The sequence below is a fragment of the Taudactylus pleione genome, unplaced genomic scaffold (assembly GCF_031769625.1).
Source record: "Taudactylus pleione unplaced genomic scaffold, aTauple2 ptg000543l, whole genome shotgun sequence".
In the NCBI taxonomy this organism is placed as follows: Eukaryota; Metazoa; Chordata; class Amphibia; order Anura; family Myobatrachidae; genus Taudactylus; species Taudactylus pleione.
Genome location: NW_028284945.1, coordinates 432,501 through 453,513, shown reverse-complemented (window position 1 = coordinate 453,513; position 21,013 = coordinate 432,501). Strand labels below are relative to the sequence as shown.

General features: G+C 45.0%; 1 protein-coding gene across 1 annotated transcript in view; it reads left to right on the top strand.

Moving 5' to 3' along the window:
- Positions 1–730: 730 nt before the first annotated feature.
- The window catches only part of PDE4DIP (phosphodiesterase 4D interacting protein), a 361,535-nt gene continuing 341,252 nt past the window's right edge, over positions 731–21,013 (top strand). The window contains exon 1 of the mRNA XM_088451272.1: positions 731–1,089. Within this exon, the coding sequence (XP_088307398.1) occupies positions 949–1,089 (141 nt within the window). The 5' untranslated portion in view covers positions 731–948. The remainder of the gene's footprint in view (positions 1,090–21,013) is intronic.

Genomic DNA, 21,013 nt, shown 5'->3' with positions numbered 1-21,013 from the left:
TGTGAACAATAAGACTATTACATATTAACAAATAGTATATATATATATAAAAACTCAATTTTAGTACACTGGCCATCTAAAAATAACTGCCAGTTACATCTTTGTGGACACTGACAGAAGTATGTATTATTACAACCCCCCAACCAGTCTGTGATCTATGAAATAAAAATTGATCAAGTCCATCGGGCAATGTGTCCCGGCAATCTTGCATAGTCCGGTGCGAACAGAAATCGCCCCCGACCACCGGCAAGATTGCCAGGTTGTCTAATGTGTACCTGACCTAAGGTAGCAAGAAAGCACAGCAACTTTTATTCCATGGATGTGCAACCCACCTAACAAGATTCAGCCTTGTGTTTTAGATTTTATATGTGAAAATGTTGGAGTGCCCTAGATTAGTAGTTAATTTATGTGTATTTTAATACTTTCTTTTCTGCTATTTCTTAATTTTTCCTTTTACAACTATTGTGACAGTTAAAATTTGAAAGTTTATTGCAACATTTCGTATAGAGCAATGCAAGCAAGTGAATATTATGCGGGACATGTTGACCAAAATAACAGCTGTCCTACTAAAGTCACTGAACAGCTCCAGTGACAGCCTGACAGGCCTACGGTGTCAGCTTTCAGCACTTGTGCCTGTAATGGATTTATCACAGTTGTCTGGTAGATATTCCAAAAATATCTTCCTGAAATAAAAAAAGAAAAACGCAACTGGTCTCCTTGAACGCTCAGCACACTTCAGCTGTACTGAATGCAGAAGAAGGTTATTCAGAAGTCTTAGCTACCGGGCAGCTGAGAACTTTCCATCATGATTTCATAGTCACTGAGATGCATGCTTTAATTTTTTTTTAATTTTGTAGATTACAGTTTTATACAGGTATTTATATTATGCAAAATATGTTAAAGGTTAGGAAAAGAAAGTGGTAAAAGTGCTACTACAAAAGCGATACCATGTCTATCGGCTACCGCACATTGTCACAGCACCTAAATGACTTGAAAAAGGAAAATTTCAGTCTGAAGTTGAGGATCTACTTCTTGGAAGAACGGATCCAGCACAAATATGAGGACAGCAGCGATGATGTCTACAAAAGTGTGAGTATTAACGCTTTTGTAATGAAAGCTTATTGCCAAGGCAACAGGTAGATATATCCTTTGGTGCGGAAAGTAATTTGTTGTATCGTGACACAACAAGTAGGCTATTAGAAATCTACTGGAACATGTATTAATTCAAGAAAGAAATGACTGCCACTCATAGTAGTTGGTATATTCAACAATAGGAGAGAGAAGGAAAAATAATATCAGACTTCCCTATAGGATTATCAACACTTTCATTTTATTTTTCTGAGAGCTGGGACAGTAAAGTAATATAGTAAACTAATTCTGTGTGTTTGTGTAATAAACATTGTAAATGAAATCCCCTCATGGTCTCACAATGCGCATGTCTGGCCTATAGTCACACATGTGCAGTAACAATGCCTGTACAGGAGCCAGCATGTAACTGCACATGTCAGACCTACAGTCACACATGTGCAGTAACAATGCCTGTACAGGAGCCAGCATGTAACTGCACATGTCTTAGTCTTACCTATAGTCACACATGTGCAGTAACAATGCCTGTACAGGAGCCAGCATGTAACTGCACATGTCAGACCTATAGTCACACATGTGCAGTAACAATGCCTGTACAGGAGCCAGCATGTAACTGCACATGTCAGACCTATAGTCACACATGTGCAGTAACAATGCCTGTACAGGAGCCAGCATGTAACTGCACGTCTGACCCATAGTCCCACATGTGCAGTAACAATGCCTGTACAGGAGCCAGCATGTAACCTTGCACTACTGTTATAATAAGGGCAGTTATCATTTTAATAAGCAGACCCAGCAGTGTCTTGTTCCGTATTTAGTTGGTAAAGAAAATGGTGTCTCCGTGACTATGTTTACAGGGTCGTTTCAAGACTGGCGGGGGCCCGCGTGCAGGTAACTGTGGCCCCTCCTCCCTGGCAGAATTTGCGCCGATACATGCGCAGATAATGACAATGTCTCCGGCACTGTGCAATATTTCTGGGATTATCTTTGGAAGTATAGCGCTGCCATTTGATATCTGGTGATTACTTCAGAAAGAAGAAATTGCCAGAATAATGGTGCGGCTGTCAAGCAAGATGTAAGTACACGTAACTGGTGCAGTGTGGGCCTCTCCAGACCCTGGGGCCCTTGTGCACTACACAACCTGCACCCATTATTGATACACTACTGTTTGTTAACTAGCATGTTTTCTGAGAGTGGGGCTAATGTATCACTACCAGCATTTGTCCCCTGATAAGCAAAACGACATATATCATAGCGTATGTATCATAAATCTTTTGCAGAGCCCCTAGGCCTGCGCATAGAGAAAAGTAAAGTGATAGCTACATGTCTCACTTTGCTTTGGGGTCCAGACTTGACTTTTTCAATGGTCATCGGAATGCATATGCACAAGCGATAGCCTCTATGCCGTCACAGAAAAATGCTGTGAATCACGGATCCACGCGGGAGTGGGGAGGTCGTTTAGCGAAGTTAAAACAACGCAATTCATGTCATTTTAGCTCCTCCCTGCCATACAGACTCGCAATTCCTGGTATTATCTCCCCGCCCTGCCCAAACTGAACATGGGAGATCCGCCCACTCTTTTAGGGGTATGGGGGACTTCCCGGAAAATCGTGGGTCTCCCGCATCTTCCATGTGCTTCCACTATTGTCACCGAGTTGCCGCCACGAAATTCCCAATATCATGGAACGACAGATCCAGCCAAGTTCTGTCTGCCTCACAGACACATAAATCCATACATTCACAACTGCACATGCGCTGTATGCAAAGCTCACCATTATCATCTGTGCACAGAGATCCATCCGACTCAGAGTTAGTTCCATATTGTGTATACAATGTGTGAGGGCACACGACTGGTATATTATGCTGGAATATACAATGGTTAATGGTATAGGATTTAGTTATGAGACTGATATAGTATGCTAGTCATTTCACCACACTGGCTTATGTACATAGACTCTAACCACTGCTTCTTTTTCTTTTCTTTTTTAAAATGTGCATATAATTGTTACAATTGCTGGTTTCTAATGTTTTGCCCTGAATCCTTACTTTTGGAGTTAGTGTATGCTATAGCCACTGTTGTACTTATTGTAATTTGAGTGTTTGTAAGCTTAGTAGTGTAGACAGCTGAAGACATTTGCACTGATCCCATTAACGGCCCACTTTGTGCACTGACTCTATCGTCAGCAACAAGAGAGCTGTTTAGAGTACCATCTGTGAGGCTCAGGCGTTAGCTTTGCACACACTTCAATCAACATTTAAACCTTGTTATTTATAAAAGTCTCTTTATAAGTTTCCATATTCAGTGGTGGCCAAAATAGTGGACACCTTTTGAAATTTTAATGTTTTTCAACTTCGAATGCTTATGAAAACTGTTACACTTCATGCAGTACAATGATTCATATATCAAATGAAAGGAAATTTAATGCTGAATTCAACACAATAAACAGAGGTCAATATTTGCATTACAAGGGAAGTTATGTATTGAAAACAACACTTAGGGTGAAAATCCCACTCATCTGTGCTTCTTTGTCTGACTGAAAGTAACATTACTTCCCTTGTAATGCAAATATTTGACATTTCAGCTGCATTGCTCCTTGCGATTGAATAGGAGAACTAGGAGTAATAGGGTGTTCTCATGCAGACAGAGGGCCTGATTCAGAGCCGCTCGTAAGCGGCCGCTCGTTCACTCCAAGCGATGTTCGCACATCTGCGCATGCATATGGGTTGTAATGCGCATGCGCCAACCAGTCAGTGCGGTCGGAAATCGTGTGCTCGCAAAATAGCGAGTGCCTGCTAATTTGAGTGACAGAATGAGGCGTTTGTGGGTGGTAACAGGGGAAGGTGTTTGAAAACGGGGAGTGGAGATCCAATCGCAGGCGTGCCAAACGGTCAAAACGGGCGTTTTAAGGGTGTGCATAATTAACAAAGCAGTGTCATCGACCACGTGACTTGGTTGTCTTTTAGCCTGAACTGCTCGCATGATTGCGGTAGGAAAATGCTACCACAATAATAGCGAGCAGTTCATACGCCTTTCGATGTACTCGATTAATCAAATAAATAGCGGAGATGACGTCTGATGCGAGCGGCCAAGGGGCGTCTTTACAAAATAGCGAGCGCATGTTTCGGACGCTCGCTCAGACATAGAGGCGTCAACAGACCGCAAAGAGCGAGCGCTCAATTTAAATAGCCAGCCCCTTTTTCTGAACGAGCGTCCGCAAATAGCGTCCAGCTCTGAATCAGGCCCAGAGCTCAGACAGTGCATAGCTCTGAATCAGGCCCAGAGCTCAGACAGTGCATAGTGCCCGAATTGCAGGCTATGCATCTAGTATAGTGCTAGTGAAAGTGTGTACTCATAACAGTGACCGGTAGCAAACCAAGGGGGAAATTCATCAAATCTTGGAGAGAGTTGCTCATAGCAATTAATCAGCTTCTAACTGTTAATATTCTAGCACAGCCTGTAAAATGACAGTTAAAATCTGAATGGTTGGTACTCCTATCCACTTTATCACTCTCCAAGATTTGATAAATCTTCCCCCAAGTGTACGGATAGAAAGGAATGTGTACAAATCTGCATGTAGACAAATATACACATTTGAATGCAAATTACATCTGAGTTTATTCAGCTCTGCATCAGACTCGGGATGTCACTTTTTGGGCCAATAACTGGAACAGTATTGAACCAAATTTAGATGAAAAAAATGGTCTGAGTGATAGGCCCAGCTGAAAACTGTCTGGTGGTGACTTATAGCTAAATGAGCCTCACTATTTTCTTCAAATGATCACAGGGAGTATTGTGTGACAGAGTGGTTTAAATACATGTTATTAATGACACAGGTTTTTTTTTTACATTATACATATCGTTGACAACTTTGCATATGGTATTCATAAATACCCCCATAACTTCTTAAATTAAAAATCATATGTATTAAAAAAATTGCATTCTGCCACCAAAAAATTAGCATTCCTTTTTGTCACATACCATGGCATTAAGGATTTTTTTTTTTTTTGGGGGGGGGGGAGGGTGTATATGAACCTGCAGTCGTCGGGTCAGGGGATCCAATAATAGAACATGTAATGATTAGAAGAGAATGGTGCTAAGATACATGTAGTATTCACAGAAGAAATGAATTGTTATAAACCGTGGTATAGTGGTTAAAAATGGCTCTATAGATAAGATGTACCATTTAATTGCTATTTATTATTATTTATTACCAGCTATTTATATAGCGCACACATATTCCGCAGTGCTTTACAGAGAATATTTGCCCATTCACATCAGTCTCTGCCCCAGTGGAGATTACAATCTATATTCCTTACCACATGTACACACACATACACACTAGGGTTCATTTTTGTTGGGAGCCAATTAACCTATTTTTGGAGTGTGGGAGGAAACCGGAGCACCCAGAGGAAACCCATGCAAGCACAGGGAGATTATACAAACTCCACAAGGGAAGGGCCGTGGTGGGAATCACTAAAATATAAAATCATTAAACTGTAACAGATTCTCTTAATGCACTTGAGAAACAATGTTGCTATGAACACAGTCCTAGTTCATTTGTAACAGTAGAAATAGAAAGTTGTAAATGGAGTCGGTATGTAATCAAATACCGACAGCGACAGCCCGATGGGTCAGAATCCCGACAGCAACAGGTAAATACCCTAACCCTCCCCTCTCCCCCCCAACCATCCCTTAGGGGTGCCTAACCCTAACCTCCCCCTTAGTACCTAAGCCTACCCCCCCTCCCCGCATCCTAAGCCTAACCCCTCCTTTCCCTACCCTAACCATACCACTCCCGGGGGGTGCCTAACCCTAAATCCCCCCAGGGGTTCCTAATGCTAATCCACCCCCCTCCCGTGGCTACACACTAAGACACCTGGCTTACCTTCATTCGGTAAGCCGGGTGTCAGTATTTAGTAGTGGGGCTAATGATAGGCGTCGGGATTTCGACGCCTATCTTTAGTCCCATATAAGGATGTGGCTTTCGGGATATCGGCGGGTGGGATAGCGTACGCCGGTATCCTAACTACATCCTGTTGTAAATACATAACATCATACAGAATGTGCATATAATAAATCATGCAGCTCTACTAAGAGACAAAAAAAAATCATCCATGAATGTGTAATATAGGGATCCAATATAAATCAATTGCTATATTAGACTTTAATGCAGGGTTTTCTTCATGCTGAAACACAATGTTTTTATAATCCAGTGTTGTGTCTCTTTACATGTATAATAAATTACCATTTACTATACATATTGCTTTTCCTTTCCCAAATGAGGATGAATGGGAGGTGTCCATGAGATAGCGGAGAGTGGAAATAGAGATTAAAGAAACCTTGATGAGCATCTAATATATATTGCACATGTGAGTAAGGTATGCCATACCTCACACATTACCTCTACTTGAATCACCTGTGATGTATGACTGCAGAGGTTAAAAGGATAAAAGATACCTTGATGTGATTATTCCTGTACTGTGACTTGTGAGTTTGGGTAGCCTATATATAAGAACATATTTGGATTATGACATCATTATAACTATATGTTGCTATATAACTAGAAGATTGAATATAAAAGAAACCTTGATGTGATCATTCCTACATTTTGGCTTGTGAGTTTGGGTACCCCTATATCTCAGAATATATTCGGATTACCACACCACTATAACAAGAGTTTGTGATTTGATTAAAGGGAATTGATTACGATGCTGTACCACCATTAAGCAGTTGTTTCCATATTGTGTTTTTCTTTCATATATACAAAACGGAGACCACTTGAACCTTTGGAATTTCCACAATGAAAGAACGATTGGCCGAAAGGACCCTTTTTCATACTGAAGTATTACACATGGACTAAGTATCTTTTAGTGTGTATATATATATTAGGGGTGTGCACCGGCCACTTTTCGTGTTTTGTGTTTTGGTTTTGGATCTGGATCTTTCTTCGTGTTTTGGATCTGGATTGGTTTTGCCAAAACCACCCTTGCGTGTTTTGGGTTCTGGGTTTTGTGTTTTGGATCTGTATTTTTTTGAAAAAAAGCATAAAAACAGCTAAAATCACAGAATTTGTAGGTTTTTCTGCTCCTATGCTATTATTAACCTCAATAACCTTAATTTCCACTCATTTCCAGTCTATTCTGAATACCTCACACCTCACAATAGTGTTTTTATGTCCAAAAGGTTGCACCGAGGTAGCTGGATGACTATGCTAAGCGACACAAGTGGGCGGCACAAACACGTGACCCATCTAGGCGTGAAACTGCAGTGGCAGACAGGATGGCATTGAAAAACTAGGCCCCAAACTGTACATAATGCAAAGAAAAAAAAGAGGTGCAAGATGGAATTGTCCTTGGGCCCTCCCACCCACCCTTATGTTGTATAAACAGGACATGCACACTTTAACAAACCAATCATTTCAGCGCCAGGGTCTGCCACACAACTGTGGCTGAAATGATTGGTTCGTTTGGGCCCCCACAAAACAAGCTGGCAATTTATCTGTCCCTGCACAAACTGGCTCTACGGAGGCAAGATGTCATCCTCATCCTCCTCATCCACCGATTCCTCACCCTCTTCAGTGTGTACATCCTCATCCTCACAGAGTATTAATTCGTCCCTGCTGGAACCACAGGTCCCTCTGTACGTTCTGGAGGCTGGTCTCCCTGGAAGAGTTGATAATTCATTTTATGAACATCATCTTCTCCACATTTTGTGGAAGCAACCTCCTACGCCTTTCGCTGACAAGGTTCCCGGCTGCACTAAACACTCTTTCGGAGTACACACTGGAGGGGGGGCAACTCAGGTAAAATAGAGCCAGTTTGTACAGGGACCTCCAAATTGCTTCTTTTTCCTGCCAGTACAGGTACGGACTGTCTGACATGCCTACTTGGATGCTGTCACCGATGTAATCCTTTAACAGACAGACGCACGCTTGTCGCTGCTGCTTTGAGGATTCAAGTGCGGCTACAGCCCACACAATTCACAAAGACAGAAAAAAAAAATAATATTTTTATTGTTTGTGGAGCACACTTTGAGGGTTACACCACCCTTTAACAGACAGACGCATGCTTGTCGCTGCTGCTTTGAGGATGCAAGTGCGGCTACAGCCCACACAATTCACAAAGACAGAAAAAAGAAGAAGAATATTTTAATTGTTTGTGTAGAACACTTTGAGGTGTCACCACCCTTTAACAGACAGACGCACGCTTGTCGCTGCTGCTTTAAGGATGCAGGTGCGGCTACAGCCCACACATTTCACAAAGACCAAAAAAAAAAGAACAATATTTTAATTGTTTGTGTAGAACACTTTGAGGTGTCACCACCCTTTAACAGACAGACGCACGCTTGTCGCTGCTGCTTTAAGGATGCAGGTGCGGCTACAGCCCACACAATTCACATAGACAGAAAAAAAAAGAACAATATTTTAATTGTTTGTGTAGCACACTTTGAGGGTGTCACCACCCTTTAACAGACAGACGCACGCTTGTCGCTGCTGCTTTGAGGATGCAAGTGTGGCTACATCGCACACAAGTCACAAACACATTAAAAAAATAGTTTTTTATTTTTTGGAACACTTTGAGAGTTACACCACCCTTTAACAGACAGACGCACGCTTGTCGCTGCTGCTTTAAGGATGCAGGTGCGGCTACAGCCCACACAATTCACAAAGACAGAAAAAAAAAGAACAATATTTTAATTGTTTGTGTAGCACACTTTGAGGGTGTCACCACCCTTTAACAGACAGACGCACGCTTGTCGCTGCTGCTTTGAGGATGCAGGTGGAATCTAGACGGGATTTGGAACCGAGGACACACTACCTCCATCAATTGTCTAAATCCCACTGCACTAATGTCGGATACCGGACGCACGTCTAACACCAACATAGCAGTCAAGGCCTCAGTTATACGTTTTGCTTCAGGATGACTGCTGTCGTACTTCATCCTCATCGCTAGGGACTGTTGGAGGGTCAATTGTTTAGTAAAAGTAGTGATGTTCCTACTTCCTCTCTGGGATGATGAACAACTCCCAGCAGCAGCAACAGCACTAGGAGGAAGTGGTTCTTGATCTTTCCCTATTTTATTTTTATCGGAGAAAGTTTGGTCCTCCATTTATGTTATATTGATATATATACGTGCGGCTAAAGCGCACACAAACACAGAAAATATTATTTTATTTTTGCTGGAGAGTAGTGCACTTTGTGGGTTACACCACCCTTTAAGAAATGAGCCAGCCGGCTCTTTACTTATGGGACACAGGCGCACGCTTGGCGCTGCTCCTTTGTTGATGCACGTGCAGCCACAGTGCACACAATTCACAAACACAGAAAATAATTTTTTTTTTGGTTTGGACTGGAGTGTACTTTCGGGGGTTACAGCACCCTTAACGGTCAAGCTAGCCGGCCCTTTACTTATGACACAGGCGCACGCTTGGCACTACTTTGTTGATGCACGTGCGGCTACTGCGCACACAATTCACAAACACAGAAAATAATTTTTTTTTGGTTTGGACTGGAGTGTACTTTCGGGGGTTACAGCACCCTTTAACGGTCAAGCCAGCCGGCCCTTTACTTATGACACAGGCGCACTCTTGGCACTACTTTGTTGATGCACGTGCGGCTACTGCGCACACAATTCACAAACACAGAAAATAATTTTTTTTTAGGTTTGGACTGGAGTGTACTTTCGGGGGTTACAGCACCCTTAACGGTCAAGCCAGCCGGCCCTTTACTTATGACACAGGCGCACGCTTGGCACTACTTTGTTGATGCACGTGCGGCTACTGCGCACACAATTCACAACCACAGAAAATAATTTTTTTTTGGTTTGGACTGGAGTGTACTTTCGGGGGTTACAGCACCCTTTAACGGTCAAGCCAGCCGGCCCTTTACTTATGACACAGGCGCACGCTTGGCACTACTTTGTTGATGCACGTGCGGCTACTGCGCACACAATTCACAAACACAGAAAATAATTTTTTTTTAGGTTTGGACTGGAGTGTACTTTCGGGGGTTACAGCACCCTTAACGGTCAAGCCAGCCGGCCCTTTACTTATGACACAGGCGCACGCTTGGCACTACTTTGTTGATGCACGTGCGGCTACTGCGCACACAATTCACAAACACAGAAAATAATTTTTTTTTTGGTTTGGACTGGAGTGTACTTTCGGGGGTTACAGCACCCTTAACGGTCAAGCCAGCCGGCCCTTTACTTATGACACAGGCGAACGCTTGACACTACTTTGTTGATGCACGTGCGGCTACTGCGCACACAATTCACAAACACAGAAAATAATTTTTTTTTGGTTTGGACTGGAGTGTACTTTCAGGGGTTACAGCACCCTTTAACGGTCATGCCAGCCGGCCCTTTACTTATGACACAGGCGCACGCTTGGCACTACTTTGTTGATGCACGTGCGGCTACTGCGCACACAATTCACAAACACAGAAAATAATTTTTTTTTGGTTTGGACTGGAGTGTACTTTCGGGGGTTACAGCACCCTTTAACGGTCAAGCCAGCCGGCCCTTTACTTATGACACAGGGGCACTCTTGGCACTACTTTGTTGATGCACGTGCGGCTACTGCGCACACAATTCACAAACACAGAAAATAATTTTTTTTTAGGTTTGGACTGGAGTGTACTTTCGGGGGTTACAGCACCCTTAACGGTCAAGCCAGCCGGCCCTTTACTTATGACACAGGCGCACGCTTGGCACTACTTTGTTGATGCACGTGCGGCTACTGCGCACACAATTAACAAACACAGAAAATAATTTTTTTTTGGTTTGGACTGGAGTGTACTTTCGGGGGTTACAGCACCCTTTAACGGTCAAGCCAGCCGGCCCTTTACTTATGACACAGGCGCACGCTTGGCACTACTTTGTTGATGCACGTGCGGCTACTGCGCACACAATTCACAAACACAGAAAATAATTTTTTTTTAGGTTTGGACTGGAGTGTACTTTCGGGGGTTACAGCACCCTTAACGGTCAAGCCAGCCGGCCCTTTACTTATGACACAGGCGCACGCTTGGCACTACTTTGTTGATGCACGTGCGGCTACTGCGCACACAATTCACAAACACAGAAAATAATTTTTTTTTTGGTTTGGACTGGAGTGTACTTTCGGGGGTTACAGCACCCTTAACGGTCAAGCCAGCCGGCCCTTTACTTATGACACAGGCGCACGCTTGGCACTACTTTGTTGATGCACGTGCGGCTACTGCGCACACAATTCACAAACACAGAAAATATATTATTTTTTTAGCACTTGGGGGGAGCACCCCTGATGGACAGAGCACCCCCTGGACAACACTACAGCACCCCTTTAGGACTGGGACACTGCACAGGACTTTGGAACTGACTGCACAACACAGTCCAGCCAGCCCCTATGGACTTTGAAGTAGTGGACACAGCCCCTATTAACAACAGCAGCACAGCACAACACAGCCAGCCCCTATGGACTTTGAAGTAGTGGACAACAGCAGCACTACACTACACTACACTACACAGCACTAACTCCCACCCTCCCTCTTCACTGTCCACAGCCGAGTGAGAAAATGGCGCCGACGCGGGTACCTTATATAGGATCCAAAACCCGCGAGACTCGGAAGGCGGGATGATGACGTTTTGCCTCGATGTCAGATCCGAGTCAGGCGGGAAAAGTCGAGCCTGACTCGGATCGGACTCGGATCGGGGGGGCTCGGGGGGGTTCGGATTTCAGAAATCCGAACCCGCTCACCCCTAATATATATATATATATATATATATATATATACATACATATAGAGGGGTGCTAGCTTTTTCATTCCTCTGCCATAGATCTTCCCTCCGGTATGTAATTCCCAGCCGGGCTGGTCCGGTACTGTCACGGGTGGCTATGGTAGCTGGCACCTCTGTGTTACTGCATCCCGCTGCGGTGAGTCAGGCCCGGTGTTCCCACACACTTCTTACTCCGCAACAGGGTTCACTCTCCCCTTTCTGCTCCACAGTTTCCTCTCCGATGTTCTATTCCCAGTCCATGTGTCCGGTCTAGTGTCTTTGAGGTTTTACTGCAGTGGGCCGATAGACGCTATTCTTATAGCTGCGGTGTACGGGTGTCCTCAGTAACAAGTCTGGCACTTTAAAATCCTTTTCATAGGCAAATGCAGGGGGGGGTTCCGTCTGCCTGGAAACCCCCCTCCCCAGCCCACACCATGACCACAATAGAAATAGTAATGTAATAGAAGTTTACTAGTGTTGCACTTTCTTCTCAGTATCACAAATGAAATAATTAGCACCACCTGTATATCTTTTAACATGTATCAGTAAGTAATAAATGACCTGTGCACCAACTAGAAGATCTGAAAAACATGCACTGTTAGGGATGTGCTGCTATAGAGCCCAATATGTACATAAATGTCCAGGGCAGTGGTAGGTTCTTCTGCTGTTCCCAGACTCCCAGACTTGCTCCCCTGCCCTGTGATGGTGCCCACATCTTAAATAAAAACATTCAGCTCAGGCAGGATGGTCCTACAGCCGCATCTAATGGCTTACTGTGATCACTGGTCCTGTATATGCTGGAATTATGACACACAATATACTTTGTATGACGCATATTAAAGCTGGTTGAGTACTAATTCTGCCCTCTTCATGGACTGGCCACACTCACTCTAAAATCAGGCATTTGGAAACCCCCCTCTAGAAATCCTGCGTTTGCCCCTGCTTTTACGTGTTTCACTCCTGCTGGGGGCTTCTTCAGAGATTTTAGGTAGTCTGTGCCTTCCAGTTTAAATAGCCCGGGAAGAGGGAAGCCTGTCGGCATCAGTTGTAAATCATAGGTGGTTCCCCTGGGTTCTAGTGATTGTTCTGTGGCCATCTGCATTGAATTCCTTATACAGTCACGTCCATAAATATTGGGACATTGACAGAATTTTCATATTTTGTCCTCTATTCACCACCACAATGGCTTTGAAATGAAACAAACAAGATGTAATTTAACTGCAGACTTTCAGATTTAATTTGAGGGTAATTACATCCAAATCAGGTGAACGGTGTAGGAATTACAACGGTTTCTATATGTGCCTCCCACTTTTTAAACATTTTAGATTTACGTCCATTGGGCGGAATTCAATTGATTTCGCGGCCCGCATCTCCCGTCTAAAGTGACAGGGGATCACGGGCCGCTATTCAATTGTGCCAGAATTTCACGCTGATCGCGCCCATAGAGGTCAGGTTTAGCCGTGTAAAGCAGCTAAACCCGACCAAAGTGCTGGGCGCTATCGCGAAAAGTGATGTTTGGGCGCCCAAACAGGTCACTTTCGCACATTTCAGCTCTCATCCCCCTGGGGCTGCGAGCTGAAATGTAGCACTTGGCAGCTGATCGCGCCCGACAGGAGCAAGAATAGAATAGCTCCGTCGGGCGCGATAGGGGCTGGAGAGAATTGAATTCCGCCCTTCGTGTTTCTAGCCTGGAAAACTGTTGCTTTGACTTCCTGCTGTCTTCCTTACTACAGTCAGCAATGCTAGGCTTTGATTTCCTGGTTGCTCGTGCCTCATTACAGTTAGTTGTGCCATCCCTTGACCTCCTGGTTCCTCATACCTCACTATAGTCAACTGTGTAATTCCCTGTACTCATGGCACCTTGCACCTTGATTCTATGCAGTACTTTATATCATTCTGTGACATTCCCAAACCTCATAACACATTATATGCTTTACCATCATTCAGTACACTGTGCCTCTCTCCAAGTGCCTTGTGTCTCAAATCAGCTATGCATGCCTCCTCCTTCATTACCCTTTCCTGCTGGTTCCATTCCATGTGGTCCTTATTTGGGGGGCTGCAACCTGTGTGGTTTCAGCAGCATCATATCTAATTGGGGAGGTCCCTGGTGTAAACCTCCACCTCCAAAGTAAGCAGTGGCCAACTAGCATTGACTGTACTGGATCCATCACCTCCCTGTGGATTCCTGACGTTGGACTTGCGGATTTTGGAGCAGTGGTACTTGTCTAGCAAGCCACAGTGACACCTCTTATTCAAAGAGACCTTGGGCCTGATTCAGACCCACTCGCGAGCGGCTGTCCGCTCGCAAGTGGGTCGATGTTATGGACTGAGCATGCGCACGACGGAGGGAGCTCCGTCGTGCGCATGCACCAGTAGCGACGAGCGAAGGAAAGTCCTTCGCTCGTTGTGTCCGATCAAAGGGGGCGTGTTGTCAATGTTGATTGACAGCACGCCCCCTTTGGTGGGCGTGCCGGGGGCGTGCCTCCCTGACGGGGGCGTTCCCACGGGAACGCCTCCCGTCAGAAGCCGGCCCACTGACATCACTAGTGATGCAAACAGCCGCTGGAGGGGGGGAGGGTTAGGTTTAGGGCTCCCGGGGGGGACTTAGGGTTAGGCAACCCTCCCGGGAGGTTAGGGTTAGGTTAGGGGGATGGAGGGTTAGGATTAGGCACCCCGACGGGGATGTTAGGGAAAGGCACCCACCCGGTTTAGGCAGCGGGGAAGGGGGGCGGTCAGGTTTAGGCACTTAGAGCGGGGATTAGGGTTAGGCACTTGGGGGAGAGGTTAGGGTTAGGCACCCCTGAAGGAGGGTTAGGGGGTTAGGTTAGGGTAGTTAATACTTACCTAGGGACGATCAGGATTTCCAGCGCTGTCGGGCTGCCTCTGCCGGGATCTGTTCCAGTGTCGGGCTGCCGCTGCCGGGAATCGAACCATGCGGTCGGCGGTATTTCATACTGATTCCCACTCTAGTTTGCAGGGAATCATAAACACATGGAAGAAAGTCAGGGGCGGTTTAACAGAAGAGGGGGGACCATGTGCAGCCTCCATGCGGGCCCCCACCTTTATTGTCAGCACATGTAGACTCATGCCATTTTCCCAGTGATTTCTATGGTGCCGATGAAGAGGCCAGTAACATGAATGGGTGCAGGGTGTGTGGTGTGGGCCCCACTAGACCCAGGGGCCCGTGTGCACACCCTGCACTCTTTACAGATATGTCCATGATGAAGGTGATGTGTTAGTATGGAGCATACTCAGTGTGACTGACTGATTTCTGTCCCAATGGAAATGGTCATTTTGAGCATGCATTCTAGGGCTCAAAAAGGGTTGGGTACGGGATGCCAGCACTCGGGATCCCGTCGATCAAAATCCCAATGCTGGCATTCCAACATTGTTAGTATACCCACACTTGTCAGTCAGTAACCTTACTCTCCCCCTCTCCCTTCCCTAACCCTAAACCTCCCCCTCCCAGTACCCTAAACTAAACCCTCCCCTCTTAGTGCCTAAACCTAACCCTCCCCCTAACCGCAATTCTTACCGTCGGGATGCCGGTGCCGGGATTATGACAGGTTTCTGGATTCCGGCACCGGCATTCTAAGCGCCGGTATCCCGACTGTCGGGATATTTATTGGATCTCCTCAAAGAATCTATTCTATGCACAAAATGTGGTAAAATGTGATATTCCCATGCAGTGGAGGAAGAAGAGAAGGTGTCTGTTTTGGTATGGCATGAGAGAAGGGAAGGTGAGTATAAGGCAGGGAGGGTGTCCTTCCCTAGAAACCTTGGGAGACCTTTCAAAATTTTGCTTAAGTTAGGGCATGATAAGGTGATAGCAAAGTCAGACAGAGTCTTTGTTATCTTCTGCGCAATGCCCCATCTTCCCAAAAATATCACTTGAACAATATCACTGCTCGTATAAAACATGCGGGAGGTGTGGGGGGGCACTGTTGAACACAGTGGGGTCTGTTCTTGGTTGGGTGTGTGGTGTGTAGAGCCTGCAGCCATTCACTCACCTCTGCACATAAATATGCATATTTACATTTTTTTCTTAAAATGCTGTTTAACCATGGCCAGTTTTTCAGTGGCACCATGGTTATGCGCAGGCTCTTCTTTAGGGGTGTGCATGGTAGCATAGCTACGCCCCAAAATAACTCAACTCATCCCACTCCCCTCTTCCTGGGGGCCGGCTTATGTTGTTGTGCTGGAGTGGCAGCACGCCAACGTTTCTGCCTGTGCTGCCGATCCCGATACATTCACTGAAAATTCAGGTTCTGGCTGCCTAAGCATTGTGCAGTGGCACTCCCTCCACACCCCGTGCACACGCCTAAGAGCGGTGAACCCTTTTCTGGGATTTGTAGAAAGCTTGACCACTCCATTCTATGTTGATGATAATAAAGCAGGGTTAAGTAGGTATGGCAGGATAAAATTAAATGTGACTTGCCCTGATAAGGCTATTTGACTAAAACTTCTTCAGTACTGAAATGGAGCAGAATAGTAAATACAATACATTCTAAAGTGTAATAGCACCATCTTGTGGCTATGTATAAAATATTATATAAACATTTATTCAATGAAACCATAGCAATTAATATTAAAAAAAACATAAAATAATAAAAAATTAATAATAGTAATATTGTAAAGTGACTTTTTAAATGATGCTGCAGCAGTTTTAGAGGTTTTGTATAAATGGGTGTGTTTTCACCATGTGCAGCCAATTGCACACAGTCATCACTATCAATATTACATTTAAACCAAGGTCAGAGCATCTGTAACTCAGACCCCTCCTGAGAACGATGTTTGCAGTTTTTCACCTGCCATTTAGTTATACTCCCACTAATCGTTCCCTAAGTGTACACACTTGACCGACAGTCTTACGTCTGAAAAAATTAATGTACATTAAAAAGAATGCACCTTGTGGCGAAAGCACCTGCAAATCCCGTTTACAACTCACTAAATAAGTCCCTGAAAGTGTAGATAAATGCGCAATCACTGTAACATCCAAGCACTTCTAAAAATAGGGTTGATATCATAAAGATTTTTTACGTCTACCTGATAAATTGGGAACATCCCACTAAATGCACAATTATAACTCCTTGAACCTATTAAGCTATCTTTTCTCACAACAAATACATCTCCATTTTACCTATGGGTGCAGAGATTTCCTGTACAAATGCCATACCCAGAGAGACATTTTAATAAAACTGTGAGACCTTGTGACTATACCAAAATTGCCCAGAGGGACAGTGGGACATTTGAACAAAAATTTGAGAACTTTATGAGACTATAGTAAAATTATAAAATATATACATTTTTAAAATACATGTATAAAATCGAGAAACAGTGAAGCACATTTTAACATTTGTTGCACCAGTGTTATGAAAATAATCATGGTAAGATACTATTGCATGAAACAGAGAATAGAGGACCATTGGAGAAGTTGTCAATAGCAACCAATCAGCTTTGAGGGAGCATTTCTTAAGTACATTTGCTAAAATGATAGGCAGATACTGGTTGGGTGCTATAGGCAACTGCTCCACTGGTCTACTTTCCACTGTTTTCACTGCTTGATACATAAATCCCTTGGAGTTTAATAACAAATAAATATTTTGTTACTTTTGCCTAATTATGTTTCTGTGTTCCTACAAGAATAAATAAATTATATATATATATATATATATATATATATATGTATTACTAGTACCCCTCGTCAACTTCGCACTGGAGCTATTTCATCTCACCACGACCTACACCATTTCACCACAGTCCCCTGCATTTCAGTACAACCTACTCAATGTCATCACAGTCTACTGCATCTCACAACAACCTACGCCATGTCATCACAGGACCCTGCATCTCATAACAACCTGCGTCATGTCACCACAGTCCATTGCATCTCATAACAACCTACGTCATGTCACCACAGTCCCCTGGATGTCATAACAACCTGCGTCATGTCACTACAGTCCATTGCATCTCATAAAAACCTACATCATGTCACCACAGTCCCCTGCACCTCACGACATAACAACCTGCGTCATGTCACCACAGTCCATTGCATCTCATAACAACCTATGTCAAGTCACAACAGTCCCGTGCATCTCATAAGCAACCTATGCTATGTCACCACAGTCCCCTGCACCTTACAACAACCTACGTCATGTCACCACAGTCCCCTGCATCTCATAACAACCTACGCCATGTCACCAAAGTCCCCTACACCTCATAACAACCTACACCATGTCACCACAGTCCCCTGCATCTCACAAAGACATATGCCATGTCACCACAGCCTACTGCATCTCAGAACAACCTATGTGAAGTCACCATAGTCCCCTGCATCTCATAAGCAACCTACGCTATGTCACCACAGTCCCCTGCATCTTAGAACATCCTACGTCATGTCACCACAGTCCCCTGCATCTCATAAAAACCTATGCCATGTCACCACAGTCCCCTACATCTCATAACAACCTACGTAATGTCACAACAACCTATGGTCACTACAGTCCCCTGCATCTCACAAAACCAACACTATGTCACCACAGTCCCCTCCATTTCATAACAACCTACGCCATATCACCACAGCCTACTGCATCTCAGAACAACCTATGTCAAGTCACCACAGTCCCCTGCATCTCACAATGACCTACACCATGTCACCACAGCCTCCTGAAACTCATAACAAGCTACGCCATGTCACCATAGTCCCCTGCATCTCATAACAACCTACATCATGTTACCACAGTCCCCTGCATCTCACAATGTCCTACGCCATGTCACCACAGCCTCCTGCATCTTATAACAAACTACGCTATGTCACCACAGTCCCCTGCATCTCATAACAACCTACGGCATGTCACCACAGTCCCCTGCATCTCATAACAACCTACGCCATGTCACCACAGTCCCTTGTATCTCACAACAACCTATGCCCTTCTGCTCCACGGGAGGTTTCTGTCCTCCCTGAGCTCGCCTTAGGACACCTGCGTTACGGTTTGACAGGTGTACCTCCCCAGTCAAACTCCCCACCTGCAACTGTCCCCGGAGCGGGTCACTGTCCCCGGAGCGGATACAGTCCCCTGCATCTCACAAAAATCTACACTATATCACCACAGTCCCCTGCATCTCATAACAACCTATGCCATGTCACCACAGTCCCCTACATCTCATAACAACCTACGTAATGTCACAACAACCTATGGTCACTACAGTCCCCTGCATCTCACAAAAACCAACACTATGACACCACAGTCCCCTGCATTTCATAACAAACTACACCATGTCACCACAGCCTACTGCATCTCAGAACAACCTATGTCAAGTCACCACAGTCCCCTGCATCTCACAATGACCTATACCATGTCACCACAGCCTCCTGAAACTCATAACAAGCTACGCCATGTCACCACAGTCCCCTGCATCTCATAACAACCTACGGCATGTCACCACAGTCCCCTGCATCTCATAACAACCTACGCCATGTCACCACAGTCCCAAGTATCTCACAACAACCTATGCCCTTCTGCTCCACAGGAGGTTTCTGTCCTCCCTGAGCTCGCCTTAGGACACCTGCGTTACGGTTTGATAGGTGTACCGCCCCAGTCAAACTCCCCACCTGCCACTGTCCCCGGAGCGGGTCACTGTCCTCGGAACGGATACAGTCCCCTGCATTTCACAAAAACCTACACTATATCACCACAGTCCTCTGCAAGTCAAAACATTCTATGCCATCTCACCATAGTCCCTAGCATCTCACAACAACCCACGTCATGTCACCACAGTCCCATGCATCTCAGAACAACCTACGCCATGTCACCACAGTCCCCTACATCTCATAATAACCTACACCATTTCACCACAGTCCCCTGCATCTCATAACAACCTACACCATGTCACCACAGTCCCTGCATCTCACAACAACCTATGGTCACCACAGTCCCCTGCATCTCACAAAAAACTATGCAATGTCACCACAGTCAGCTGCATCTCACAACATTCTATGCCATCTCACCACAGTCCCTAGCATCTCACAACAACCTACGGCATGTCACCACAGTCCCCTGCATTCAGAACAACCTACGCCATATCACCATAGTCCCCTACATCTCATAACAACCTACACCATGTCACCACAGTCCCTGCATCTCATAACAACCTGCGTCATGTCACCACAGTCCATTGCATCTCATAACAACCTATGTCATGTCACCACAGTCCCATGGATGTCATAACAACCTGCGTCATGTCACCACAGTCCATTGCATCTCATAAAAACCTACATCATGTCACCACAGTCCCCTGCATCTCATAACAACCTACGCCTTGTCACCAAAGTCCCGTACATCTCATAACAACCTACACCATTTCACCACAGTCCCCTGCATCTCACAATGACATATGCCATGTCACCACAGCCTACTGCATCTCAGAACAACCTATGTGAAGTCACCACAGTCCCCTGCATCTCATAACAACCTGCGTCATGTCATCACAGTCCCCAGCATCTCAGAACAACCTATGTCAAGTCACCACAGTCTACTGCATCTCATAAGCAACCTATGCTATGTCACCACAGTCCCCTGCATCTTACAACATCCTACGTCATGTCACCAAAGTCCCCCGCATCTCATAACAACCTACGCCATGTCACCAAAGTCCCCTACACCTCATAACAACCTACACCATGTCACCACAGTCCCTTGCATCTCACAAAGACATATGCCATGATACCACAGCCTACTGCATCTCAGAACAACCTATGTGAAGTCACCACAGTCCCCTGCATCTCATAAGCAACCTACGCTATGTCACCAAAGTCCCCTGCATCTTAGAACATCCTACATCATGTCACCACAGTCCCCTACATCTCATAACAACCTATGCCATGTCACCACAGTCCCCTACATCTCATAACAACCTACGTCATGTCACAACAACCTATGGTCACTACAGTCCCCTGCATCTCACAAAAACCAACACTATGTCACCACAGTCCCCTGCATTTCATAACAACCTACGCCATGTCAACACAGCCTACTGCATCTCATAACAACCTACGCCATGTCACCACAGTCTCCTACATCTCATAATAACCTACACCATTTCACCACAGTCCCCTGCATCTCATAACAACCTACGGCATGTCACCACAGTCCCCTGCATCTCATAACAA